The sequence below is a fragment of the Bufo bufo genome, chromosome 6 (genome assembly GCF_905171765.1).
Source record: "Bufo bufo chromosome 6, aBufBuf1.1, whole genome shotgun sequence".
Classification (NCBI taxonomy): Eukaryota; Metazoa; Chordata; class Amphibia; order Anura; family Bufonidae; genus Bufo; species Bufo bufo.
In genome coordinates, this window is record NC_053394.1 from 50,976,735 (window position 1) to 51,002,228 (window position 25,494).

The window sequence follows — 25,494 nt, forward strand, 5'->3', positions numbered from 1 at the left end:
AAAAGCATGGGATAGATGTATTTAAGGTAAGCAAACACATGAGCATATTTATTAAAAGACATAGTAATCCTAGAAAACCCCTTTAAAGAACACAGTGGGGTCACTGTCCAGTTGTCCTAGAGGCCAGGAGGTTATCGACAGCGTGGGCCAAGTTATCCACATATCCATCAGCAGTCACTTGGGGATGGCTTTCATCACTAGGCCTGGAAGAGAAGACGTTTTTAGGATATTTTATGCAGATGTCCGTGTGTATGTCACAGCAGAGCTAAGACATAGTTGTCGTTGGCTTACCTGTATTTCCCTGTTCTGACGAGCACGCCTCGAATGCCACAGCTTTGTGCCCCTCCGATATCATTAACCACGTCATCTCCAACCATTACGGCCTGCAATGCAATTCAGTATACAGTTTAACGCGGTGGTCTCCAACTGGGGCATGCTACGTGTTGGAGTTATACAACAGCTGGAGAGTCACAAGTTGGAGACCACTGAAGGGATATAGAAATATATGGCACACTTTGTATAGTATCTACTACATAAGGGAGGACCCACAGAAATCCTTAAAGGCTATGTACACATTTGGAGGCAATTTTTGTTTGTGATTGCATTTTACTCATTTTTTGCAAAAAATCATTTTTTCAATTGGCCTTTATTAAAAATATTGATCTGTTTTGTCACAAAGGGTTAACTATTTAAGATAAGAGCTGAGCTATAGTGGGTGTTTATAAGCTCAAAGAGCAGAGATAAGGAGCCTGTCAGTTCCTGGTCTGACGGAAAAGAGAGAAAACTACATTGCTTACCGGTAATCGTTTTTCTCGATACCCATGACGGCACCCAGTGCGACTCAGGACCTCCCATCAGGACAGGAAACCTGAGAAGATAAAAAGGACACCTCCACCCAACACCAGTGGAAGAAATAAATTGTTCTCCGGAGAGAAGTGATAAGGGATTAAAGACCCTCTTCTTTTTTTTTTTTTTTTTTAAATCTATATTACTTCATATAGACCTGACTGATACCCTATATATATTTATATAAATGTATCTGTATATGTATCTGTATATGGGGAGGGAACTATCGGGTGCCGTCATGGGTATCGAGAAAAACGATTACCGGTAAGCAATGTAGTTTTCCCCTCACCCATGACGGCACCCAGTGCGAGATAGACTATAAGTAGAGTCTAGGGGGGGGGGGCACAGCCTGAAGGACCTTCTCCCCAAATGAGGCGTCAGAATGGAGCTGTAACCTATAATGTTTGAGAAAGGTATGTGGGGAACTCCATGTAGCTGTCCTACAAATCTGAGCTAAGGACACGTCAGCTCTTTCAGCCCATGAAGTAGACACTGCCCGAGTAGAATGGGCCCCGAACCCAGAAGGAGGGGAAAGACCCAAGGAGATGTAAGCCTTTGTTATGGCCTTCTTCACCCATCTGGCAATAACCCCGCAGGATGCTTTTTTACCCCTATTCCCACCTAAAAACTGGACAAGAAGGTTCTCGTCTTTCCTCCATGAAGACGTAACATCAAGGTAAACTAACAAGCATCTTTTAACGTCCAAGCAATGAAAACTTTTTTCCCTGCTATTGGAGGGGTTAGGAAAAAAGGAAGGCAACACAATGTCCTGGCTCCTGTGAAAATCCGAGACAACTTTGGGAAGGAAGGAAGGCAGGGGCCTAATTACTACTTGATTGTCCTGGATGACAGTATACGGTGGATGTGCAGAGAAGGCCTGGATCTCCGAGACCCTCCTAGCAGAGGTGATTGCCAGTAGAAAAGCCATTTTAATGGACAGGATGTCAATTAGGATCTCTAACAAGGGCTCAAATGGCTTATCGGTTAGGGCTGTCAAGACCCTGTTTAGATCCCATGGGGGGGAAAGAGGCCTTACAGAAGGATGGATTCTGGCCGCGGCAGAAAGAAAACGTTTGACCCAAGGATGCATTGCTAACTGATAGTCGAAAAAATAGCTCAAGGCCGATACCTGTACTTTTAGGGTGGAGGCTTTGAGTCCCTTGTCTAAATCTGCCTGCAAGAAGTCTAAAACTTTAGGTATTTCTCTCAGGAACTCCCATCCGGAGGACAGGAAACCTGAACTGGTGTTGGGTGGAGGTGTGTCCTTTTTATCTTCTCAAGTTTCCTGTCCTGATGGGAGGTCCTGAGTCTCACTGGGTGCCGTCATGGGTGAGGGGAAAATCCACAGGCTGCTACTAGAGCATCTCAGCTCTGTACACAAAAAAGGATTCCATATTTTTAACCACCTCAGGACCGCCGAATGCAGGATTGCGTCCTGGCGGCAGCCCTGTTATTCCTCCTGGATGCGCCGATGCGTCCTCTCGCGAGACTTCCTGTGAACGTGCGCACACAGGAGCGCTCGCTCACAGGATCGGGAGGTAAACGAGTACACCTACAGCCTGCCAGCGGCGATCATTCGCTGGCAGGCTATAGATGTGTTTTAACCCCAAAAAGGTATATTAGACGCTGTTTTGTTAACAGCGTCTAATATACCTGCTACCTGGTCCTCTGGTGGTCCCTTTTGCTTGGATCGACCACCAGAGGACACAGGCAGCTCTGTAAGTAGCACCAAACATCACTACACTACACCCCCCCCCGTCACTTATTAACCCCTGATCACCCCATATTAGACTCCCTGATCACCCCCCTGTCATTGATCACCCCCCTGTAAGGCTCCATTCAGACGTCCGTATGTGTTTTGCGGATCCACGGATTCCGCAAAACACGGACAACGGCAATGTGCTTTCCGCATTTTGCGGATCCGCACATTCCCAGAATTATATAGAAAATGCCTTTTCTTGTCCGCAATTGCGGACAAGAATAGGACATGTTCTATAATCTATAGGCTCTACAAAAAACGCAGTGTTCGCTCGATCAGGCCTGATCTTGTGCGCACACTTGCGTTCAGTCCGCCCCACCGCAGTGACAGAATATTTTTTTTTCTGATCACTGCAAAAACACAGTAAAATCGCTGCAGCGCTATAAAAAGGATCACTTTTGAGGGGCATGGCGAGTTCATAGAAGATTTTTTTTTTTGGTACAAGTTAGCGGAAATTTTTATTTTTATTTTTTTTTCTTACAAAGTCTCATATTCCACTAACTTGTGACAAAAAATAAAATCTCACATGAACTCACCATAGCCCTCACGGAATCCAAATGCGTAACATTTTTTTGACATTTATATTCCAGACTTCTTCTTACGCTTTAGGGCCCCTAAAATACCAGGGCAGTATAAATACCCACACATGTGACCCCATTTTAGAAAGAAGACACCCCAAGATATTTCGTGAGGGGCATGGCGAGTTCATGCAAAATTTTATTTTTTGTCACAAATTAGTGAAATATGAGACTTTGTAAGAGAAGAAATAAATAAATCATTTTCCGCTAACTTGTGCCAAAAAACAAAATATTCTAGGAACTCGCCATGCCCCTCACGGAATACCTTGGGGTGTCTTCTTTCCAAAATGGGGTCACTTGTCGGGTATTTATACTGCCCTGGCATTTTAGGGGACCTAAAGAGTGAGAAGTAGTTTGGAATCCAAATGAGTAAAAAATGCCCTGTGAAATCGTAAAGATTCTCATTGGAATTTGGGCCCCTTTGCGCACCTAGGCTGCAAAAAAGTGTCACACATGTGGTATCGCCGTACTCAGGAGAAGTAGGGCAATGTGTTTTGGGGTGTATTTTTACATATACCCATACTGTGTGTGAGGAATATCTCTGTAAATTACAACTTTAAAAAAAAAATTATACAAAGTTGTCAATTTACTGAGATATTTCTCTCACCCAGCATAGGTATATGTAAACAGACACCCCAAAACACATTGCCCTACTTCTCCTGAGTACGGCGATACCACATGTGTGACACTTTTTTGCAGCCTAGGTGCGTAAAGGGGACGAAAGTCCAACGAGTACCTTTAGGCTTTACAGGGTTGCTCACAATTTAGCCCCGCCCAAAATGCCAGAACAGTAAACACACCCCACAAATGACCCCATTTCGGAAAGTAGACACCCCAAGGTATTCTTTGAGGGGCATATTGAGTCCATGAAAGATTGAACTTTTTGTCACAAGTTAGTGGAAAGGGAGACTTTGTGAGGAAAAAAATTAAATAAAAAATTTCCGCTAACTTATGCCAAAAAAAAAAAAAAACCTTCTATGAACTCGCCATGCCCCTCACGGAATACCTTGGGGTGTCTTTCCAAAATTGGGTCACTTGTGGGGTATTTATACTGCCCTGGCATTTTAGGGGCCCTAAAGCATGAGAAGAAGTCTGGAATGCAAATGCCTAAAAATGCCCTCCCAAAAAGGTACTCGTTGGAATTTGGGCCCCTTTGCGCACCTAGGATGCAAGAAAGTGTCATATGTGGTATCGGCGTCCTCAGGAGAAGTAGGGCAATGTGTTTTGGGGTGTCTTTTTACATATACCCATGCTGGGTGAGAGAAATATCTCAGTAAAATGACAACTTTGTATAAAAAAAAAAAAATGGGAAAAGTTGTCTTTTACAGAGATATTTATCTCACCCAGCATGGGTATATGCAAAAATACACCCCAAAACACATTGCCCTACTTCTCCTGAGTACGGCAATACCACATGTGTGACACTTTTTTGCAGCCTAGGTGCGCAAAGGGGCCCAAATTCCAATGAGAATCTTTACGATTTCACAGGGCATTTTTTACGCATTTGGATTCCAGACTTCTTCTCACGCTTTAGGGCCCCTAAAATGCCAGGGCAGTATAAATACCCCACAAGTGACCCCATTTTGGAAAGAAGACACCCCAAGGTATTCCGTGAGGGGTATGGTGAGTTCATGTAAAATTTTATTTTTTGTCACAAGTTAGTGGAATATGAGACTTTGTAAGAAAAATAAAAAAATAAAATCATTTTCCGCTAACTTGTGCCAAAAAACAAAATATTCTAGGAACTCGCCATGCCCCTCACGGAATACCTTGGGGTGTCTTCTTTCCAAAATGGGGTCACTTGTGGGGTAGTTATACTGCCCTGGCATTTTAGGGGCCCTAAAGCGTGAGAAGAAGTCTGGAATGCAAATGCCTAAAAATGCCCTGTGAAATCCTAAAGGTACTCTTTAGAATTTGGGCCCCTTTGCGCACCTAAGCTGCAAAAAAGTGTCACACATGTGGTATCGCCGTACTCAGGAGAAGTTGGGCAATGTGTTTTGGGGTGTCTTTTTACATATACCCATGCTGGGTGAGAGAAATATCTCTCTAAAATGACAACTTTGTATAAAAAAAAATGGGAAAAGTTGACTTTTAGAGAGATATTTCTCTCACCCAGCATGGGTATATGTAAAAATACACCCCAAAACACATTGCCCTACTTCTTCTGAGTACGGCGATACCACATGTGTGACACTTTTTTGCAGCCTAGGTGCCCAAATTCTAAAGAGCACCTTTAGGATTTCACAGGGCATTTTTTAGGCATTTGGATCCCAGACTTCTTCTCACGCTTTAGGTCCCCTAAAATGCCAGGGCAGTATAAATACCCGACAAGTGACCCCATTTTGGAAAGAAGACACCCCAAGGTATTTCGTGATGGGCATAGTGAGTTCATGGAAGTTTTTATTTTTTGTCACAAGTTAGTGGAATATGAGACTTTGTAAGAAAAAAATAAAAAATCATCATTTTCCGCTAACTTGTGACAAAAAATAAAAAAACTTCTATGAACTCACTATGCCCATCAGCGAATACCTTAGGGTGTCTACTTTCCGAAATGGGGTCATTTGTGGGGTGTTTCTACTGTCTGGGCATTGTAGAACCTCAGGAAACATGACAGGTGAAATATCACCAAATGAAAGCTCTATTAGTGAGAAGAAAAGGAGGTAAAATTCATTTGGGTGGTAAGTTGTAGGACCGAGCAATAAACCGTGAAAGTAGTGTAGTGCAGAATTGTAAAAAGTGTTCTGGTCATTAAGGGGGTTTAAGCTAGGGGAGCTGAGGTGGTTAATAAAGACCAATTGAAAAAATGATTTTCAACTTAAAAGAAGTACAATGCAATAATAATAAAAAAAAAAACATTGCCCCCAGGGGTGTACATAGCCTTTAAAATTTCCTTCCACCTTTGGTCTGGCATAACCTCTCCAACCAGTCTCTTGTAGACAGCCATTTTTTACCCAAGTTTGTAAGGAGGTTATGCTGAGGGACAGAAGGTCATCCACGTGGGCTGAATATAGGGCACATACTACTACTACATGGGCATGAGCACTACACAATGCCGCCATATACTACCTCATGTGGTTGCACTCCCATCTCTGCCAGTGCAGACATAAAGAAGTTCTTGGATGGCTTTCCCACAACCTCCGCTGTGATATCGCAGGCGTACTGAAACACAAAAGTGGGAGAATTACTCAAGTGCAATAATCTCTGGTGTGTGCGGACAACACAAAAGGCACGCTTACCTCCAGAGCTTTCATGTAGGCCCCCACGTCTAACTTCAAGCCGTCAGTTTCCTTATAATAGCGTCTGGGAATAAAAAACATTTATTATATAATATAGGAAACCTGTGCCGATAGAGGACCACATACAAATCAAAGGCAGATATGAGGGTCTGTGCTTAGATTTTGTCATAATGGAGTGCACACCAATTGTTAGAATGGGGCACCATGATACCCCAGCCCCCCGGGTGCACCCCCACAGCAAACAGGAGTTTAAATGGAGTGCTGGTCAAATAACTGGGGGGGCCAAATACAGGAATGATGGGGCCATTTCCTTTGAGTTCAATGATAACTGTATACTGTTAGGCCCCTTTCACACGAGCGAGTTTTCCACGCGGATGCGTTGCGGGAGGTGAACGCATTGCATCCGCACGGAATCCTGACCCATTCATTTCTATGGGGCTGTTCACATGAGCGGTGATTTTCACGCATCACTTGTGCGTTGCGTGAAAATCGCAGCATGCTCCTCTTTGTGCGTTTTTCACGTAACGCAAGCCCCATAGAAATGAATGGGGTTGCGTGAAAATCGCAAGCATCCCCAAGCAAGTGCGGATGCGGTGCGATTTTCACGCATGGTTGCTAGGAGACGATCGGGATGGAGACCCGATCATTATTATTTTCCCTTATAACATGGTTATAAGGGAAAATAATAGCATTCTGAATACAGAATGCAAAGTAAAACAGCGCTGGAGGGGTTAAAAAAAAAAATCAAAAAATCATTTAACTCACCTTAATCCACTTGATCGCGATGTCGGCATCTCCTTCTGTCCCCTTTACTGAATAGGACCTGTGGTGAGCATTAATTATAGGTCAAGGACCTTTGATGACGTCACTCCGGTCATCACATGGTACGTCACATGATCTTTTACCATGGTGAATCACCATGGTAAAAGATCATGTGACGTACCATGTGATGACCGGAATGACGTCACCACAGGTCCTGTTGCTGCACAGAGATCAGATGAAGACAGAAGGAGATGCCAGGCCGCGAACAAGTGGACTAAGGTGAGTTAAAAAATTTTTATTTTATTTTTAACCCCTCCAGCGCCATTTTAGTATGCATTCTGTATTCAGAATGCTATTATTTTCCCTTATAACCATGTTATAAGGGAAAATAATACTATTTACAGAACACCGATCCCAAGCCCGAACTTCTAGAATTTCAGGTTTGGGTACCAAACACGCGTGATTTTTCTCACGCGAGTGCAAAACGCATTACAATGTTTTGCACTCACGCGGAAAAAAATCGCGGGTGTTCCCGGAACGCACCCGCACATTTTCCAGCAACGCCCGTGTGAAAGAGGCTTAAGTGTCTAGGGGTAGCCGCGGGCAGTCAGTTTTGTAATCTGCTATGTAAAGGCATGAAGGAAAAACAAAGGATTGAGCATGTTCAATTTCAAACCCAATCCTTTGGTTCTCAAGAGGGATAAACCGCCGTCAGAAGCTTAGTATCATCCCGCATTTGACAACACACTTTGCCGAGTGTGCAAGTGTATAGGGGGGATTTAAGCCTCATTCACACGTCAGTGTTCTCCATGGACAGCACACGCCCCCATTTATTTTAATGTGTGTATTCAGACATCAGTGATTTTAGCACGGTCCATGGGTCAGTGCTTTTAGCACGGAAGCATGCTCTATTTTGTCCATGTTCACGTATCCATCACGTCCATTAAAGTCTATGGGTCCGTGAAAACCATGGATGCAACACGGATGCAATCCGTATTTCACAGATCATTAGGAAGAGATGCATTGAAAATTATTTTTCAATTATTTTGTTCAGTGTCAGTAAAACACGGATGACACACGGACAGCAAAAAAACGGACACACGGACCCAACACAGATCCTTTACAGAGACATGACTGACCACCTTTTCACGGATTTGAACACAGACGTGTGAATGAGGCTTTATCAATAGTTATGTCAGTTATCTGTCAATGCACTGGAAATAGTACATTCAGACTGCACTATGTACATGAAGTTGGGTATATTTGCCGACTTGATAATAAAAAATAATTCAAAAAGTTTCAACCTGCCATTTTTAATCTATGCCAGATTCATCAGCAGGGTGTTACATGCTGCACAGGGGAAGACATTGATGCATTTCTTGCACTGTGCATCAGTATTAACAGAGATCCTTTGCAAAATATGTCATCAAGTACAATGATTTCATAAAAACATAAGTTGTCGGAGCTCACGGTGGGGGAGGGGGGCCCATACTAACTCCAGCAGTGCTAAAAAAAGGTGAATGGAGTGGTAGCAGACGTGTGACCGCTGCTCCATTTCAAACGAGAGAACATGGGACCCTCATGCTCGTGATTGGTGGGAGCACCAGTGGTCGGACCCCTAACCCCTATTCTGTGAATAGAGAATACGAGTTCTTCATGGGACAACCCCTTTAACGCAGAAAAGGAGGGAACATAGAGAAGGCTAAGGGCACATAAAATCTGAAGCTCTCACCCTTTCCCTAAAGATATGAGCACGGGTTTCTCCAGGCCAAGTAACACTTGAAAGGCTCGGTTGACGTTCTGGTAGGAGAAGTTTTCGGCAGCGTCTCCAATCACAACACAGTTGGGTTCGGATTTATCAATGGAGTCAAATTCAGGGAGCAGATCTGGAGGAAGGGGATAGACATGTAGGCATCATTCTCTGATCTGTTCAGGTAAACTATTCCATTACCGAGAACGCGTCAGGGTTCGTCATGATTTTCCACCGGCCTGGTAGACCAACAAATAAAGATACCACATGCAATATAGATAATATAATAAGGAGCGGCACACGTCTGCGTTTACTGAGCTATTTATCACTGTGCAGTCCTGATATGGCGCACTCTCCACCCACCATCATGGACCAGTAAGTGAGGGCGCAATCCCTGTTCCTGCATCAGTTTTCTTGCAGCGGGGCCCGGAGCCGTTACTTCGTCTTCTGATATGTTGAAGCCAAACTTCTGCAGTTTACGGACAAACTGAGCCCTCGTGGCCTGAGACTCATTTGTGCAGAATCGCAACTTCAAACCATCTTGCCGGATCCTGGTAAAGAAGATCAGGAACTTAGGTTGATGAAATCCAATTCAGTAAAAGCACATAACAGCCAAACCTCTTTGAGAAGACCAGTCTTGATCTAGAGCAGATGTTTTGGTGATGGAGTTCTCAATTCCTTTATATCTCATGTATGTTGACCTTTCTCCCTGAGATGACCAGCCTTCTAGAAGACCATTTTTTCTCTGAAATTTTAGGTGGTCATCCCTAAAAGATTTTGGTGTATTTGATAAGTCGTCATATTTTTTACTGTAATGTAAAACAAGAATTGGGATGTATCCAGAAAATGGTTAATCCACAGTAAGACTACTGCAACTCTTAATAGAAATAGCTATATATGTTTCTAATGTTGCAACAACGTAACAGCATGTCGCTTTCCAGATGAAATAATATGTTGCAATATGTAGGACAATATGTAGAAAAAGGCTTATGGCAGACTAGATCAATGTAGTGGTCGATCTAGGTTACTCACGATTAGATGTTTCAGATTAGTGAGGAAGTTTATCTTATAAAGTCACAGGAGGTATTTTTCTCTCTTTACAATGGATGTATGCCTCAGGTTCACAATATGGGCATCGCTATGCTTGAGACGACCTGCTGATAAACTTCACTCTGTTATGTATAACAGGCTGATCATGTCGGTGTCTGTAGCCGCGGCGTCCCACGTGCTTGCAGAGGTCACGGACAAAGTGCTTGTGTGAGCCGACGTCTCTCAGTCTCCTTCCTCAGTGGTCTCCGAAACGCGTATGGTGAGAGAGGACCCCCAGTCAGACACCATACATCAGCCGGATTTATATTTCTGTTTTTATATATTTTTAAAGAGCGCTCTTTTTATATGGTCTTTGAGATTAACTGCAATCTCACAATCCCGGCTAGCATTTGGACTCTGCAGCTACCTCCAAACACGAGGAGACGTCGGCACACAGGAGCACTTTGTCCGTGACCTCTGCAAGCACGTGGGACGCCGCGGCTACAGACGCCGACATGATCAGCCTGTTATACATAACAGAGTGAAGTTTATCAGCAGGTCGTCTCAAGCATAGCGATGCCCATATTGTGAACCTGAGGCATACATCCATTGTAAAGAGAGAAAAATACCTCCTGTGACTTTAAACTTCCTCACTAATCTGAAACATCTAATCGTGAGTAACCTAGATCGACCACTACATTGATCTAGTCTGCCATAAGCCTTTTTCTACATATTGTCCTACATATTGCAACATATTATTTCATCTGGAAAGCGACATGCTGTTACGTTGTTGCAACATTGGAAACATATATAGCTATTTCTATTAGGAGTTGCAGTAGTCTTACTGTGGATTAACCATTTTCTGGATACATCCCAATTCTTGTATAAACTTGTGAGTAATCTGTATCTACTACATTATATAAAACAAGCCAACTAAAGGACCGCTCCATATATTGTTCATTACTGCCACTTACTATTGCAACATATTACTCCACCTGAAAGTGATACATTGTTGCACAACTGGAAATATATTGCAGCAATCTCTACCAATAGATGTCACGGTCCTGCTGTGGATAGACTATTCCGTTGGATGTATCCCAATTTTTCTTTTTATCCTTACAGTTTACTACAGTTTTTATTTGATACGACTTTAACTGTGGCTGTTCTAATACGGATGAATTGTTTATTGGATGGATTATAGTTTATATATATTTTTCACTAGTCTTTTTCCCATATTTTATTTTTACACCTATTGTGGTCCGAGATTGCTGCACTATCTGTGGGATGAACTTTAATTAATTATTTTTTTGCATAAATCTTCTGCACATTTTTGCACAATATTTAGTGTTTATGGACGTCAATGTCAAGTATTAATAATATATATAGGAGTAATTTTAGAGTTTTTATGTAATCCTGTAATAACTGTTGGATGAATTGTATCATATACAGATTGATACATATACCCCAAATGGTACTGATCAAGTGTTCCACAAAGAATACCTGGGATATCCACTATAGGGATCCAATCATATTTTCTGGTCCCTGTCGTTGAAATCTGATACTTTCTGGACAACTATTTATCCACCTCATATACTTCTATCCCATACATTCCTAAGACTATAGGAACCTACGCTCGTAAGTGTTGAATTCTTCCTAATGAGTTGTGGACAACCATCATATATTTTATATCTGTTTTCTGTCTTATAGACTAGGTGAGTCTATATTGGTTGGGGCACCTACTCCATATACAACTACCAGGTGAGCCATCACAAACCAGAACTGTTTTTCATATATTAAAAACACCAGTTTTCTCAGCAATGCGGACACATATGAACATGGGACCAACACAGACGCCTTCAGCTGCCAAGTGCACATGTAACAGGTCAGCCAGCGTCATAGGTACAAAACTGCTGACAGATGTCCTTTAAGTTCTTTTCTAGCTTCACCCATTATATGATAATTTCCCAAAAACTGGATTAAATGTTGTTTTCTGAGCTTTTGATATCAGATTGGCACGCATCCAACACTGGACCCCCCGCTGATCAACTGTTTGAGGAGGCCACAGTGCTCTGTTGAGCGCCACGGCCTCCTGTCACCTCACCAGGCACAGCGCCGTACATTCCATAGTGGCTGTGCTTGGTATTACAGCTCAGGTCCATTCACTTGAATGGGATTGAGCTGTGCCTAGGCCACGTGACCGATGAACATGACATCACTGGCCCAGGAAGAGGCAGCGTCACTCAGCAGAGCACCGCAGCCTCTTCAAACGGCAGTGCAGAGAGAGTCGGACCCCCGCCGATCTGATATTGGTGACCTATCCTGAGGAATCTCGGAAGACCCCTTTAATGAAGGCTCATAGACTAAAGATGGGTATAAATGCACTATGGCTACAGGACACTCCTGTGCTCAGTGCAATACAGTAGGAGCTCTACACAATAATGAATAACCCAGATATAATTACAATACTATTTATTCACCCGTCGGACCATGTAAAACCATAAAAACCCCATTCGACGTACTTGATCTTGACTGGAAATATTATAATAATGGGAAAGTTATGGGGACAATGTCAGTGGCGAGGGCAAGTGTACGCTGCACCAGTGCAGAACCTGGAAGCGACTGCAGAAGTTTAGCCCTTGTGGCACCCGATGCCTCGGCAGCTCGAGGTTAAACGCATCTCTATGGCTTGTCTGTGGCCATCAGACAGATGAAAATAACACATAACACTTAATGTGTAATTGCCCTTCATAACATGAGCTTTTCTCGTTTTAAATGAGGCCATTTGGATAAAGAGATAACGAGGTCCCAGCGCACGTTACTAATGTAGCAGCGAAGTGCGGCACACTTAGAGGGTAATGATGCAGGTGAGCAAAGCATACGAGGGACCAATTATCCCTAATAAATGACTATGCGACCTTCTCAGAACAGTGAGCAGAGGGTGACAGGAGGAAGGGAGCGAGGCAGCATCTGTTCTCTCTTGTCACGGTGAACACCCCCAATGAGTGCCCACCCACCCTGGAATATGCAGAAGAAGACATCTCCATACACTTGGCAGTCACGGTCTCATAGATGAGCACCTGAACACCACATTTTAACTGACAGTCTACTACATGTCGTCATTTACTTCAACAATGCTTCTGAAAAACTATATAGTGACATCATCAGAACATGCAAGACCCATCTAGTGACCTCATAATCATTGGAGAAAAGAGATGGAAGTGCATCAATGTATAGGTTCTGAGACCTAACCATGATCTCTGGGACAACTAGAAGATGGTGACGACCGAACCTTGCCCGTGGTTTAAAGGGTTTCTACCACCTCATTTTGACCTAATTAGCTCTCAGACATTAGCGATCTGCTGGTGTCTGATCTACCTAACCATGCTATTCTCAGACCTGTGTGTGGATCCGTTTCACTAAAAAACTAACTTTTATTGATATGCTAATGAGCCTCTAGGTGCTATGGGGGCGACTTTTCAGCACCTAGAGGCTCGGTCTACTCACATTGTATGCCGCCCCGCTCGTCCCTCCAGCCCGCCCATCTCCTCTTGAATGCCATCCTCCATCTGAGCCAGTGGACGAATTCTCGCGCCTGCGCGTCTGTATTCTGCGCAGGCGCAGTGAATGTCTGACCGCTCACTGCACAGACATCTCCACTGCGCCTGCGCCGATGACCGAGATGTATGTGCAGGCAGCGGTCAGACATTCACTGTGCCGAATACAGACGCGCACGGCGCAGGCGCGAGAATTCGTCCGCTGGCTCAGATGGAGGATGGCATTCAAGAGGAGATGGACGGGCTGGAGGGACGAGCGGGGCGGCATACAATGTGAGTAGACCGAGCCTCTAGGGGCTGAAAAGGCGCCCCCATAGCACCTAGAGGCTCATTAGCATATTAATAAAAGTTAGTTTTTTAGTGAAACGGATCCACACACAGGTCTGAGAATAGCATTGTTAGGTAGAGCAGACACTAGCAGATCGCTAATGTCTGAGAGCTAATTAGGTCAAAATGAGGTGGTAGAAACCCTTTAAGTGCATTTATCTCAAAACGTCAACCACACGAGTCGAGGGATTATTAAAAGCTCAGATTAGTCAGGAAGAACTAGACATAACTGTGGGATCAATGGCCAATGTCCTACTGACAGGGGTAGGACGATGTTCTTAAAGTGACCCTTTGATTCAAGAAACAAAATTCACATTAAAGAGGTTTTCACATCACAGACAATGGGGGCCAATCGCTAGGATAAGCCCCCATTGTCTGATAGGTGCAGGTCCCACCTCTGGGATCCGCACCTACACCGAGAACGGAGCGGGGAAGGTGGCGGAGGGCGCACTGCGCATGTGCAGCCGCCCCCCATTCATTTCTATGGGGCCAGCGCTCGGCTATTTCTATCGGCACCATAGCAATGAATGGGAGCCGTGGCCGCACAAGCGCAGTGCGCTCCCATTCACTTGTATGGGGAGAGCGCTTGGCGGTGCCCGGCCAGCCACCACTCTCGCCGCTCTGTTCTCGGTGTAGGTGCGGATCCCAGAGGTGGGACCCGTACCCATCAGACAATGGGAGCATATCCTCATTGTCTGTGATGGAAATACCCCTTTAAGCGCTCAATGCCCGTATTGTGGACCGTAAACGGCTGGTGTGCATGAGCCCTAAAGGGGTTTTCTGCTTTATTTATATTGATGACTTATCCTCCGGCAGCGGCCGACACCCGGCACCCCGGTTTGAAGAGAAGGCCAAGCTCCGTGCGAGCGCTGCCTCCTCTTCGTTGTTTACCTGCTCGCCGTCGCCACTGCAGCAATGAGCAGTCACATTCACTTCTATGGGACCGTTAAGGTGTAATTACACTGCTCACCAGTGATGGCCAGTTCGCAGTGTTCGCCAACGAACACATGCGATCTGCCATCTTTATTCCCAAGTCCGGCGATGCAGAGGTAAGTCCTTATCTGTGCCTGCGCCGCGAGCCGCTCTGAAACACATGCGGTCACCGGGAGCAGGCAGTTCTGAGAAGAGCCCGATGAAGGCCCCCAGTGGCTGTTCTCGGAACTGCCTGCTCCCGGTGACCGCATGTGTTTCACAGCGGCTCACGGTACAGGCACAGGTAAGGACTTACCTCTGCATCGCCGGACTTGGGAATAAAGATGGCAGATCGAATGTGTTCGTCGGCGAACACTGCGAACTGGCCATCACTGCTGCTCACCACAGCGCTTGCGACGAGGAGCAGGTAAAGCAGCGCTCATACGGAGTGCGGCCTTCTCTTTAAAAAGCTGATCGGCAGGGGGTGCCGAGGGTCGGACCGACGCCTATCTGATAGTGATGGCCTATCCTGAGGATAGGTCATCAATATAAATAAAGCAGACAACCCCTTTAACTGGGGAGTAAACTGAACCTTTGCAGTGTGCCCCCGTCATTCCCTGGCACGGCACAAAAACATATGTACAACAAAATAGTCACTTCCGCGCCCTCTTCACTTTGACAGGAACAGGCAATGAAAAAGTCATCATGCCAGGTCCTGTCAAAGTGCAGAGGGCGCGGAAGTTGCAGAAAGAGCTGAGTCTCTAGGTGTAATGGTAACGCCCCCATTGCTCCTAGAGGCTCATTTGCATATATTTAAACATCACTTTTCTCAGCAATGCGGGCACATATGTACATGGGACAAACACCGATGCCTTCAGCTGCCAAGCTCCATTGCTGTGACTGGGTCACGTACTGCATGGGTGACACGTCAACACTGCGGCCAGTCATTGGCTGTGGAGGTCATGTCACTGCTTCAAAACAGATGATGATTGAGGAGGGAAGGGGGGGACTTGGAACCTGCGGAGCCAGAGGGGCAATGATGGAGTATAAGTATGATGACCACCGCGGTCCGCCCACGCTAGGGGATCTGAAGAAAAAGTTAGCAGGGGTGAACAACCCAAAAAATATTCTTACTTCTAGGTAAAACTTTCAAGACTTACGAAAAATCCCTCAAGTCAAGATGTAAGATTTGCATTAGTACGCATGTCCTAAAAACCTCTCTTTTTCTCAGAAATCCAAACTCACTTGGGAGAATTTAGCACAAATGGAGGGTGTTGAGGAGCGGCGCACACTCGGGTAGCTCCGAGCCGGCGCTCTTTACCTCCAGGCCGCCTTCCTGCTCATTACAAGCGGTGTAACCCACTGAATGGCAGGAGGTTAATGTCATCCTAATTCCAGCACACAATCGCCTCTTCTGATCTTTTACGACTTCCAGCAAACATCTGTGTTGGGGAAACAATTACCTGCGTCCATGCCGATGCGCTATTTAATCATTAATCGGCTGCCGGCAGGATCTGGGCATCTGTTCCCTTATAACATGGAAACAATGGACTCATCAGTAACCATCCTGTTTATTGGGGTAAGTAATAGATATGGGGTAGAGGAACCCGAAAACTACATTCCTGGCAGGTGACGGTTTGTTACCTTCTTGAGATGCTTATTTCGGTAAATATCGAGGTCGGTTTTCCTTGACATCAGTTTTGATAAATCTCCCCCAGTATATTTTGTTGGCTGAATTCACGAACAAACGGCGATATCGTTGTGACTGCCATTCTGTGCACATGACATTGAGCTCAGCTGAGAGGTGGACACAATCCTATGTGAACTGTAAGGCTAAATTCGCATGTTCAGGATTTACGGTATATGCGGACAATTCGCACTGAAATCCGTGCGGTCAATCCACATCAATTGGTGCAGATTTACATGCGGATTTTCCCTCCCCATTGAAGTGAATGGAGAAAATCTGGACAGGAAAAATAAAATAAATTGACATGCTGCGGATTTTAAAATCCGCACAGAAGAAATCCGCATCGTGTGTATGAGAATTTGAAATTCTCATAGACTAAAATGTACATGACCCAAATCCGCACACAATCCTGACCGTGTGCATTTACCCTAAGGGATTTGCATGCGGAAAATCCGCACCGTAGGTCATGTACATTGTATTCTATGAGAATTTCTAATTCTCGTGCACACGATGCAGATTTTTTTCAGCGCAGATTTTGACCCGATACCTCTGCAAAAATGGCTTCCAATGAAACATGTTATGGATTTCTATATGAAATCGGAGACCCTTCAGTTAGGCCCTACATTCGGTGTATGAGCGGGGAAAGCTACTAGCACAAATGTTGGATATATCTATTCATCTGACATATGCCAATAGAGTGCCCGTTTGGCAAGCACCAGGCTGGCATGCATCGGCAGACTTTGCCACCATGCAAACCAAGCAAATGCTTGAGGCCCCAGAGATAAGGGGGCCCCAGATGGCTGAAAAAAGCAAATGAAAACTTCTAAACCAGGGGCGGACATATCACCAGTGCAGCCGGTTCAGCTGCATAGGGGCCCAGTGGGGGAGGGGGGGGGGCCTTCTGAGCTGTAAAGCAGTAGCAGAAGTGCCCAGGTTGTATTGCTAAGCTGAGAGTGGGGCTAAGCAGGGGTACATCAGACTTAACTTTGCATGGGGAGCCAGAAATGTCAAATCGGACCTCCACTGATCGGATATTGATGACCTATACTGAGGATAGTCCATCAATATACTGCTCCCAGAAATCCTCTTTAAAGGGCACCTGTCAGCAGTTTTGTACCTATGACACTGGCTGACCTGTTCCATGTGCACTTGGCAGCTGAAGGCATCTGTGTTGGTCCCATGTTCATATGTGTCCGCACTGCTGAGAAAAATGATGTTTTTATATATATATATATATATATATATATATATATATATATGCAAATGAGCCTCTAGGAGCAACGGGGGCGTTACCATCACACCTGGAGGCTCTTCTCTCTCTGCCACTGAAGCGTCCTCTGCACTTTGATTGACAGGGACAGGTGCGAAGACATCTACCCCGCCTGGTCCTGTCAAAGTGAAGAGGGTGCAGCAGTTGCAGAGAGGTCAGCCAGTTTCAGAGGTACAAAACTGCTGACAGATGCCCTTAAAAGGAACTTCTCTAGGAGTAGTAACAGAAAATTGCGGCAAAGTGAAAAAAAGATTCCAATGTGGAAATAGAACATTTTTTATGATTCCAAACCAGGAACATTGCATGTTGCTGAAGCAAAAAATAAATACACTGCTCAAAAAAATAAAGGGAACACAAAAATAACACATCCTAGAACTGAATTAATTAAATATTCTTCTGAAATACTTTGTTCTTTACATAGTTGAATGTGCTGACAACAAAATCACACAAAAAATATGGAAATCTAATTTTTTTAACCCATGGAGGTCTGGATTTGGAGTCACCCTCAAAATTAAAGTGGAAAAACACACTACAGGCTGATCCAACTTTGATGTAATGTCCTTAAAACAAGTCAAAATGAGGCTCAGTAGTGTGTGTGTCCTCCACGTGCCTGTATGACCTCCCTACAACGCCTGTGCATGCTCCTGATGAGGTGGCAGACGGTCTCCTGAGGGATCTTCTCCCAGACCTGGACTAAAGCATCTGCTAACTCCTGGACAGTCTGGTGCAACGTGACGTTGGTGGATAGAGCGAGACGTGATGTCCCAGATGTGCTCAATTGGATTCAGGTCTGGGGAACGGGCGGGCCAGTCCATAGCATCAATGCCTTCGTCTTGCAGGAACTGCTGACACACTCCAGCCACATGAGGTCTAGCATTGTCTTGCATTAGGAGGAACCCAGGGCCAACAGCACCAGCATATGGTCTCACAAGGGGTCTGACGATCTCATCTCTGTACCTAATGGCAGTCAGGCTACCTCTGGCGAGCACATTGAGGCTGTGCGGCCCTCCAAAGAAATGCCACCCCACACCATTACTGACCCAATGCCAAACCGGTCATGCTGGAGGATGTTGCAGGCAGCAGAACGTTCTCCACGGCGTCTCCAGACTCTGTCACGTCTGTCACATGTGCTCAGTGTGAACCTGCTTTCATCTGTGAAGAGCACAGGGCGCCAGTGACTAATTTGCCAACTTGATGTTTTCTGGCAAATGCCAAACGTCCTGCACGGTGTTGGGCTGTAAGCACAACCCCCACCTGTGGATGTCGGGCCCTCATATCACCCTCATGGAGTCTGTTTCTGACCGTTTGAGCAGACACATGCACATTTGTGGCCTGCTGGAGGTCATTTTGCAGGGCTCTGGCAGAGCTCCTCCTGTTCCTCCTTGCACAAAGGCGGAGGTAGCGGTCCTGCTGCTGGGTTGTTGCCCTCCTACGGCCTCCTCCACGTCTCCTGATGTACTGGCCTGTCTCCTGGTAGCACCTCCATGCTCTGGACACTACGCTGACAGACACAGCAAACCTTCTTGCCACAGCTCGCATTGATGTGCCATCCTGGATAAGCTGCATTACCTGAGCCACTTGTGTGGGTTGTAGACTCCGTCTCATGCTACCACTAGAGTGAAAGCACCGCCAGCATTCAAAAGTGACCAAAACATCAGCCAGGAAGCATAGGAACTGAGAAGTGGTCTGTGGTTACCACCTGCAGAACCACTCCTTTATTGGGGGTGTCTTGCTAATTGCCTATAATTTCCACCTGTTGTCTATCCCATTTGCACAACAGCATGTGAAATTGATTGTCACTCAGTGTTGCTTCCTAAGTGGCAGTTTGATTTCACAGAAGTGTGATTGACTTGGAGTTACATTGTGTTGTTTAAGTGTTCCCTTTATTTTTTTGAGCAGTGTATATAAATCAAACTCTACAAATGCAATACATTTACACTGACCGCTTGTTTGTTTCTTTACCCTTTACGCGTCTACAGCTCCTTCTACCCCTTTACAACAAGGCGTCATTATATTGCGAGACTGAAATGAAAACGCCCGTTACGACTCGCTCACATTTCCGTTTTCCACGGACAGCACACGTATCCACTGATTTTCATGTGTTTGTTCGCACATCAGTGGTTCTTCATTCACCGTGGGTCAATGTAAAAAATCACGGAGACAAGCTGATGCGGCCCAAACACGCCCATTGAAGTCTAAGGGTCCATGTTTAACCACTGACCAAACATGGATCCTCACAGACAGCTTCATGGATGAAACACGGACAGATTTTCCATGGACGTCAAACAGACACAGAAATGTAAACGAGGCCTAAACATTTTACAGGCAAACATCACGGTCTATAAATTCCAGGCCTCCTATGGAGCAGGATCACTTTATGGCAGGTATATCAGTACTCTCTGCGGAGCCAGTGTCTCCTCGTGCCTGGTGGGACACCTCATGGACGCCCGCCGGCAGCTGCTCACTTCTCCTGTCACTTTCAGGATTTTATGGCAGGCCCTTCAGGCAGAAGTTGTGTGCAAATCTCGAAGAATACGCTGTAAATGTCCACCAGCCTGCTATTCATATGCGAGCAGGGGCCTTGTTGAGCTCACATAAGAGTGTCATCTCCTTCTGTCCTCCATTGATCGGGCACACTTCCCAATGAAAACATCCATTCAGTATACTTGTCACTACGTAGATGCAACCCACACAATGAGGTACACAAGGGCTACCCCCCATGGAGGACTAGGACCTCATGCGCATGGCCGCTATACGGCTCCCACAGAAGTCTATGGACTCATACTGTACCTATGTACGGTATGTTTCGGACCGCATACAGAGGGATTTTTTTTTGTCTCACAGATTTATAAAGAATCTGAAAGAAAAAAAGAAATTGTGGCATCCTCCATAAATTCTACTGGAGAATAATCCTGTAATGTGCTGCCATACGGGGGAAGGGCACCATGCAGCAGAATCCGCTGTGGGTTCTGCAACGGAATAAAAGGGGGATTTTGACATTGTCCAAATCTGCGGTGTGAACTCGCCCTAACGCTGGGTCCACACCTAAGCGTACTGAACGAGCGCTCTGTATGCGCGATTATTTCGGGCGTTTACTTACGCGGCCGGCAAACAAGCAAACGCCCATTGTCGCGCGTTCCCGGAAGTCTATGTACGGGAACGCGCGACACTACGCCCCAAAGAAGCTCCTGTACTTCTTGGGGCGTAGGGCGTTTTACAGCGCGTTTGTACGCGCTGTAAAACGCTCAGGTGTGAACCAGCTCTAAGGGTACTCGCAGGCAAATGTTAAAATGAGGGCTCATGCACACGACTGTATGTATTTTGCTGTCTGCAAAAAACACGGATGGCGTCCGTGTGCATTCCGTATTTTACGGAACGGAACAGCTGGCCCCTAATAGAACAGTCTTATCCTTGTCCGTAAAGCGATCTATACACACCGAGTAAATTCCCCTTTTTTTTGCTGACCCATTGAAATGAATGGTTCCGTATACTGTCCGCAAAAAAAAATGGATACAGAAAGAAAATACGTTTGTGTGCATGAGCCCTAACAGTTTTTTTTTTTTTTTTTTACAAACTATGGGGGAGATTTATCAAAAATAGTGTAAAGGAAAACTGGTTTAGTTGCCCATAGCAACCAATCAAATTTATCCTTTCATTTTCCAAAGAACACACCAAAAAACAAAAGTGCAAAAATGGAAGGCACTATAGAGGAGAGCAACACTATGGGGCATCAGGTGGCACTATAGGGGAGTGGAGCACTATGGGGCATCAGGTGGCTCTATAGGGGCTTTTTTTTACTGGCACATTATGTGAGGCACTAAAGGGGAGAGCAGCACTATAGGGGCATCTGGTGGCACTATAGGGGCATTATTTACTGGCACTATGGGGGAGAGAAGCACTATAGGGGCATCTGGTGGCACTAAGAAGAGTAATTTTTTACTGGCATATTATGGGGGCATCTGGTGGCACTAAGAGGGGATTTTTTACTGGCACATTATGGCATATTATGGGGGGCACTAAGAAGGGGCATTTTTTTACTGACATATTATGGGGGCATCTGGTGGCACTAAGAGGGGGGATTTTTTACTGGCATATTATGTGGGGCACTATGGGGAAGGGGAGAGGAGCACAATGGAGGCATGTGCTGGGGGCACTAAGATGGGTTATTTTATGCTGGCACATTATGGGGGGCACTATGGGGAAGGGGGAGAGGAGCGCTATGGGGGCATTTACTGGGGCACTATATAGGGGTACTTTGTACTGGCATACATTATGGGGACATTAGCTCAACTGAGGTCACTAAGCGGGGGTATTTCATGTACTGTCATATTATAGGGAGAATTAGTACTACTAGGGGGTATTATGGTGAGCTTTACTACTACTGGGGGGCTATGGGGAACATGATTACTAGTATGGGCACTATAGGGGCATTATTACTACTAAGTGTGCTCTGGGAGAGAATTATTTCTATTGGTGGGATTTTGGGTAGCACTGTTACTTTGGTGGGCACCCTGGCACAGTATCAGCTTAGGACAATTATTTTTTAATGTTTTTGGGGGACATTATGTTTATACTATTAGTGTCCAGGACACTATTTACTGGGCACAGTTATTTTTTAGAGCACTGTGTGCCAATAATTGTTGAAGGGGGTGTGGTACTAGTATTTTCAGGGGGACTGTTTCTGCAGTATAGTATTGGGGAACACAGTGGGCACAGTATTGGGGGTGGCAGGAAAGGGTGCTCAGAAGATGTGAAGATGATAAAAAAGTGGGAAACTAATGTCTGTTTGTCAATCTCTGCAGAGACGAGAGATGGCTGCTGTTGTCTATTGTATAATGTGAAGCAGGCAGTGCAGCCAGGGCCGGCCCTCCCCTCTCCGTATGATGTGTAGAGCCGGCCCTCCCCTCTCCGTATGATGTGTAGAGCCGGCCCTCCCCTCTCCGTATGATGTGTAGAGCCGGCCCTCCCCTCTCCGTATGATGTGTAGAGCCGGCCCTCCCCTCTCCGTATGATGTGTAGAGCCGGCCCTCCCCTCTGCGTATGATGTGTAGAGCCGGCCCTCCCCTCTCCGTATGATGTGTAGAGCCGGGCCTCCCCTCTGCGTATGATGTGTAGAGCCGGCCCTCCCCTCTCCGTATGATGTGTAGAGCCGGCCCTCCCCTCTCCGTATGATGTGTAGAGCCGGCCCTCCCCTCTCCGTATGATGTGTAGAGCCGGCCCTCCCCTCTCCGTATGATGTGTAGAGCCGGCCCTCCCCTCTCCGTATGATGTGTAGAGCCGGCCCTCCCCTCTCCGTATGATGTGTAGAGCCGGGCCTCCCCTCTCCGTATGATGTGTAGAGCCGACCCTCCCCTCTCCGTATGATGTGTAGAGCCGACCCTCCCCTCTCCGTATGATGTGTAGAGCCGGCCCTCCCCTCTCCGTATGATGTGTAGAGCCGGCCCTCCCCTCTCCGTATGATGTGTAGAGCCGGGCCTCCACCCGGACATACACACCTTTGCACAGCTCCTCCTCCTCCACTCCTCTTTTGGCGCCTTTAGGACTAAAAGGGAGGAAGTCAAACTGCAACAGCTCCTGCCACGGAGCTACGTGGGGGGCAGTGTGAGTACAGGAGCTTTATGTCGGGGCCCTGAGTATTGAGTACAGTGCGTCTATGTAGGATGAGGGTAAGTCTCTTACCTTCACCCTCAACAATATAATTTCAGCTGTACAGTGTTTGTTGGGAGTTGCCTTTTTAGGAGGGGCTTATAAAAAAATGGACGTGCCACATTCTTTTCTCCCCGGAACCCCCCCTAGACAAAATTCCTGGGTGCTCCCCTGCTCAGGAGGAACAGGTGAAATTACACTATAAGGCCCCTTTCACACGGGCGAGTTTTCCGCGCGGGTGCAATGCGCGAGTTGAACGCATTGCACCCGCACTGAATCCGGACCCATTCATTTCTATGGGGCTGTGCACATGAGCGGTGATTTTCACACATCACTTGTGCGTTGCGTGAAAATTGCAGCATGCTCTATTTTGTGCGTTTTTCACGCAACGCAGGCCCCATAGTAGTGAATGGGGTTGCGTGAAAATCGAAAGCATCCGCAAGCAAGTGCGGATGCGGTGCGATTTTCACGCACGGTTGCTAGGAGACGATCGGGATGGAGACCCGATCTTTATTATTTTCCCTTATAACATGGTTATAAAGGGAAAATAATAGCATTCTGAATACAGAATGCATAGTACAATAGCGCTGGAGGGGTTAAAAATAATAATAATTGAACTCGCCTTAATCCACTTGTTCGCGCAGCCCGGCTTCTCTTCTGTCTTCATCTTTGCTGTGTGCAGGAATAGGACCTTTGATGACATCACTGCGCTCATCACATGATCCATTACCATGTGACGAAAACGTGACGTGAACGCATAGCACTCGCACTGAATCCTGACCCATTCTTTTTTAATGGGTCTGTGCACATGAGCTTTTTTTTTTTTTTTTTCACGCATCATTTCTGAATTATGTGAAAATCGCAGCGTGTTCTATATTCTGCGATTTTCCCGCAACGCTGGCTCCATAGAAGTGAATGGGGCTGCGTGAAAATCGCACTTTCTTGCGGATGCGATATTCATAGATGGTTGCTAAGAGATATTGTTTGTAAACATAGTTTTTTCTGACGCACGTGCAAAACGCAATAAATCGCATTGCACCCCCGCGATAAAAACGGAACTAAACGCGATCGCAAACAAAACCAACTGGCGAAAGTTTTCACTGAAAGCATCTGCAACGCAGACATGCTCATCTGCAAAAAGTGACTGTACTCTGCACTGCTGGCAGTGAGCATGCATGTGTACAGGGGAGTCAGGAGAGATGGCGGTTGGCAGACGGCTACCGATGGCGTGTGGGCTCCTTTACGTCTCATGCCCAGCGATGTATTACGGATTTACGGGGTACGGATCCAGAATACAGGACCCGTGTACCGCTATGTGCCACGTATTGACACCATACGATCCGTGGAAACCGTATTATGCTCAGGTATTTCCATTAGGGCATGTCCACACTACAGCCGCTGCCATTTTTGTGGTTCGCAGATCCGCAAAACATGGATATCAGACAAGAGCCTACCGCCATTTTTTTGCACTCCGTCACAAATGTCCCATCCTTGTCCGCAAAATGGACAAGAAAAGGGCCTGTTCCATCTTTTTTGCGCAGCCGCATAACGGACTTACAGATGCGGACAGCACTCCGCATCTGTGGCCCCATTGAAGGGAACGGGTCCGCAACCGATCCGGACAAAAGCCACAGTGGTGTGCATGAGCCCTTAGTCCTGTAGACTCTGAATGTGGCACATATGGCCACAAGGGGCCCTTATTCTAGTGATCATGGGGGGCCCTGCAATCACAGTACTAGGAGACCACACATCCTCACTCTCTTCTATGAGGTATCACAAATTGCTTCTACTGCTATGGATCTACATGTATGTCCATGCAATCCACCAGATCGTAACAACCACATTGCATCAACTTGATCGTTACATCACACAGAGCCCAGGACTGAAAGCCACGCCTCTTCTCATGACCCAAGCCCCGCCCGGTCACTTCCCAACCACGCCCCGCTCGTCTAGCTCCCGGTACCGCACCTGTTGACGGCCTCTATGGAGCCGGGAATGGCGGCGCCGCCTGCCGAGCCCCCGCTGTCATACAGGACACCGCAGACGTCCAGCAGCACTGCCCGCACCCCGTCGGCCCAGGAAGCCATGACCAGCTGCTCCAGAAAGAAGTAGCAGGACGGACCACGCCTACCTATGAC

The 25,494-nt window shown here is 46.1% G+C and overlaps 1 protein-coding gene across 1 annotated transcript; it reads right to left on the reverse strand.

The window, feature by feature from the left end:
• LOC121006108 (phospholysine phosphohistidine inorganic pyrophosphate phosphatase) lies at nucleotides 1–25,494 on the reverse strand. The gene is made up of 7 exons (XM_040439034.1): nucleotides 25,325–25,494; nucleotides 9,295–9,482; nucleotides 8,914–9,067; nucleotides 6,420–6,483; nucleotides 6,250–6,342; nucleotides 292–383; nucleotides 1–203 (listed from the first exon to the last, which is right to left on the reverse strand). Exons 1-7 carry the CDS (start codon nucleotides 25,441–25,443, stop codon nucleotides 101–103), a joined length of 813 nt encoding a protein of 270 aa, XP_040294968.1. The 5' UTR covers nucleotides 25,444–25,494; the 3' UTR covers nucleotides 1–100.

Coding starts and splice junctions, on each gene's coding strand:
- LOC121006108 (XM_040439034.1), bottom strand. CDS start 25,443: ATGGCTTCCTGGGCCGACGGGGTGCGGGCAGTGCTGCTGGACGTCTGC. Junction 9,483..25,324: donor TCCATAGAGGCCGTCAACAG/GTGCGGTACCGG, acceptor CTTCTTTACCAG/GATCCGGCAAGATGGTTTGA. Junction 6,484..8,913: donor CTCATATCTTTAGGGAAAGG/GTGAGAGCTTCA, acceptor TTTTATTCCCAG/ACGCTATTATAAGGAAACTG.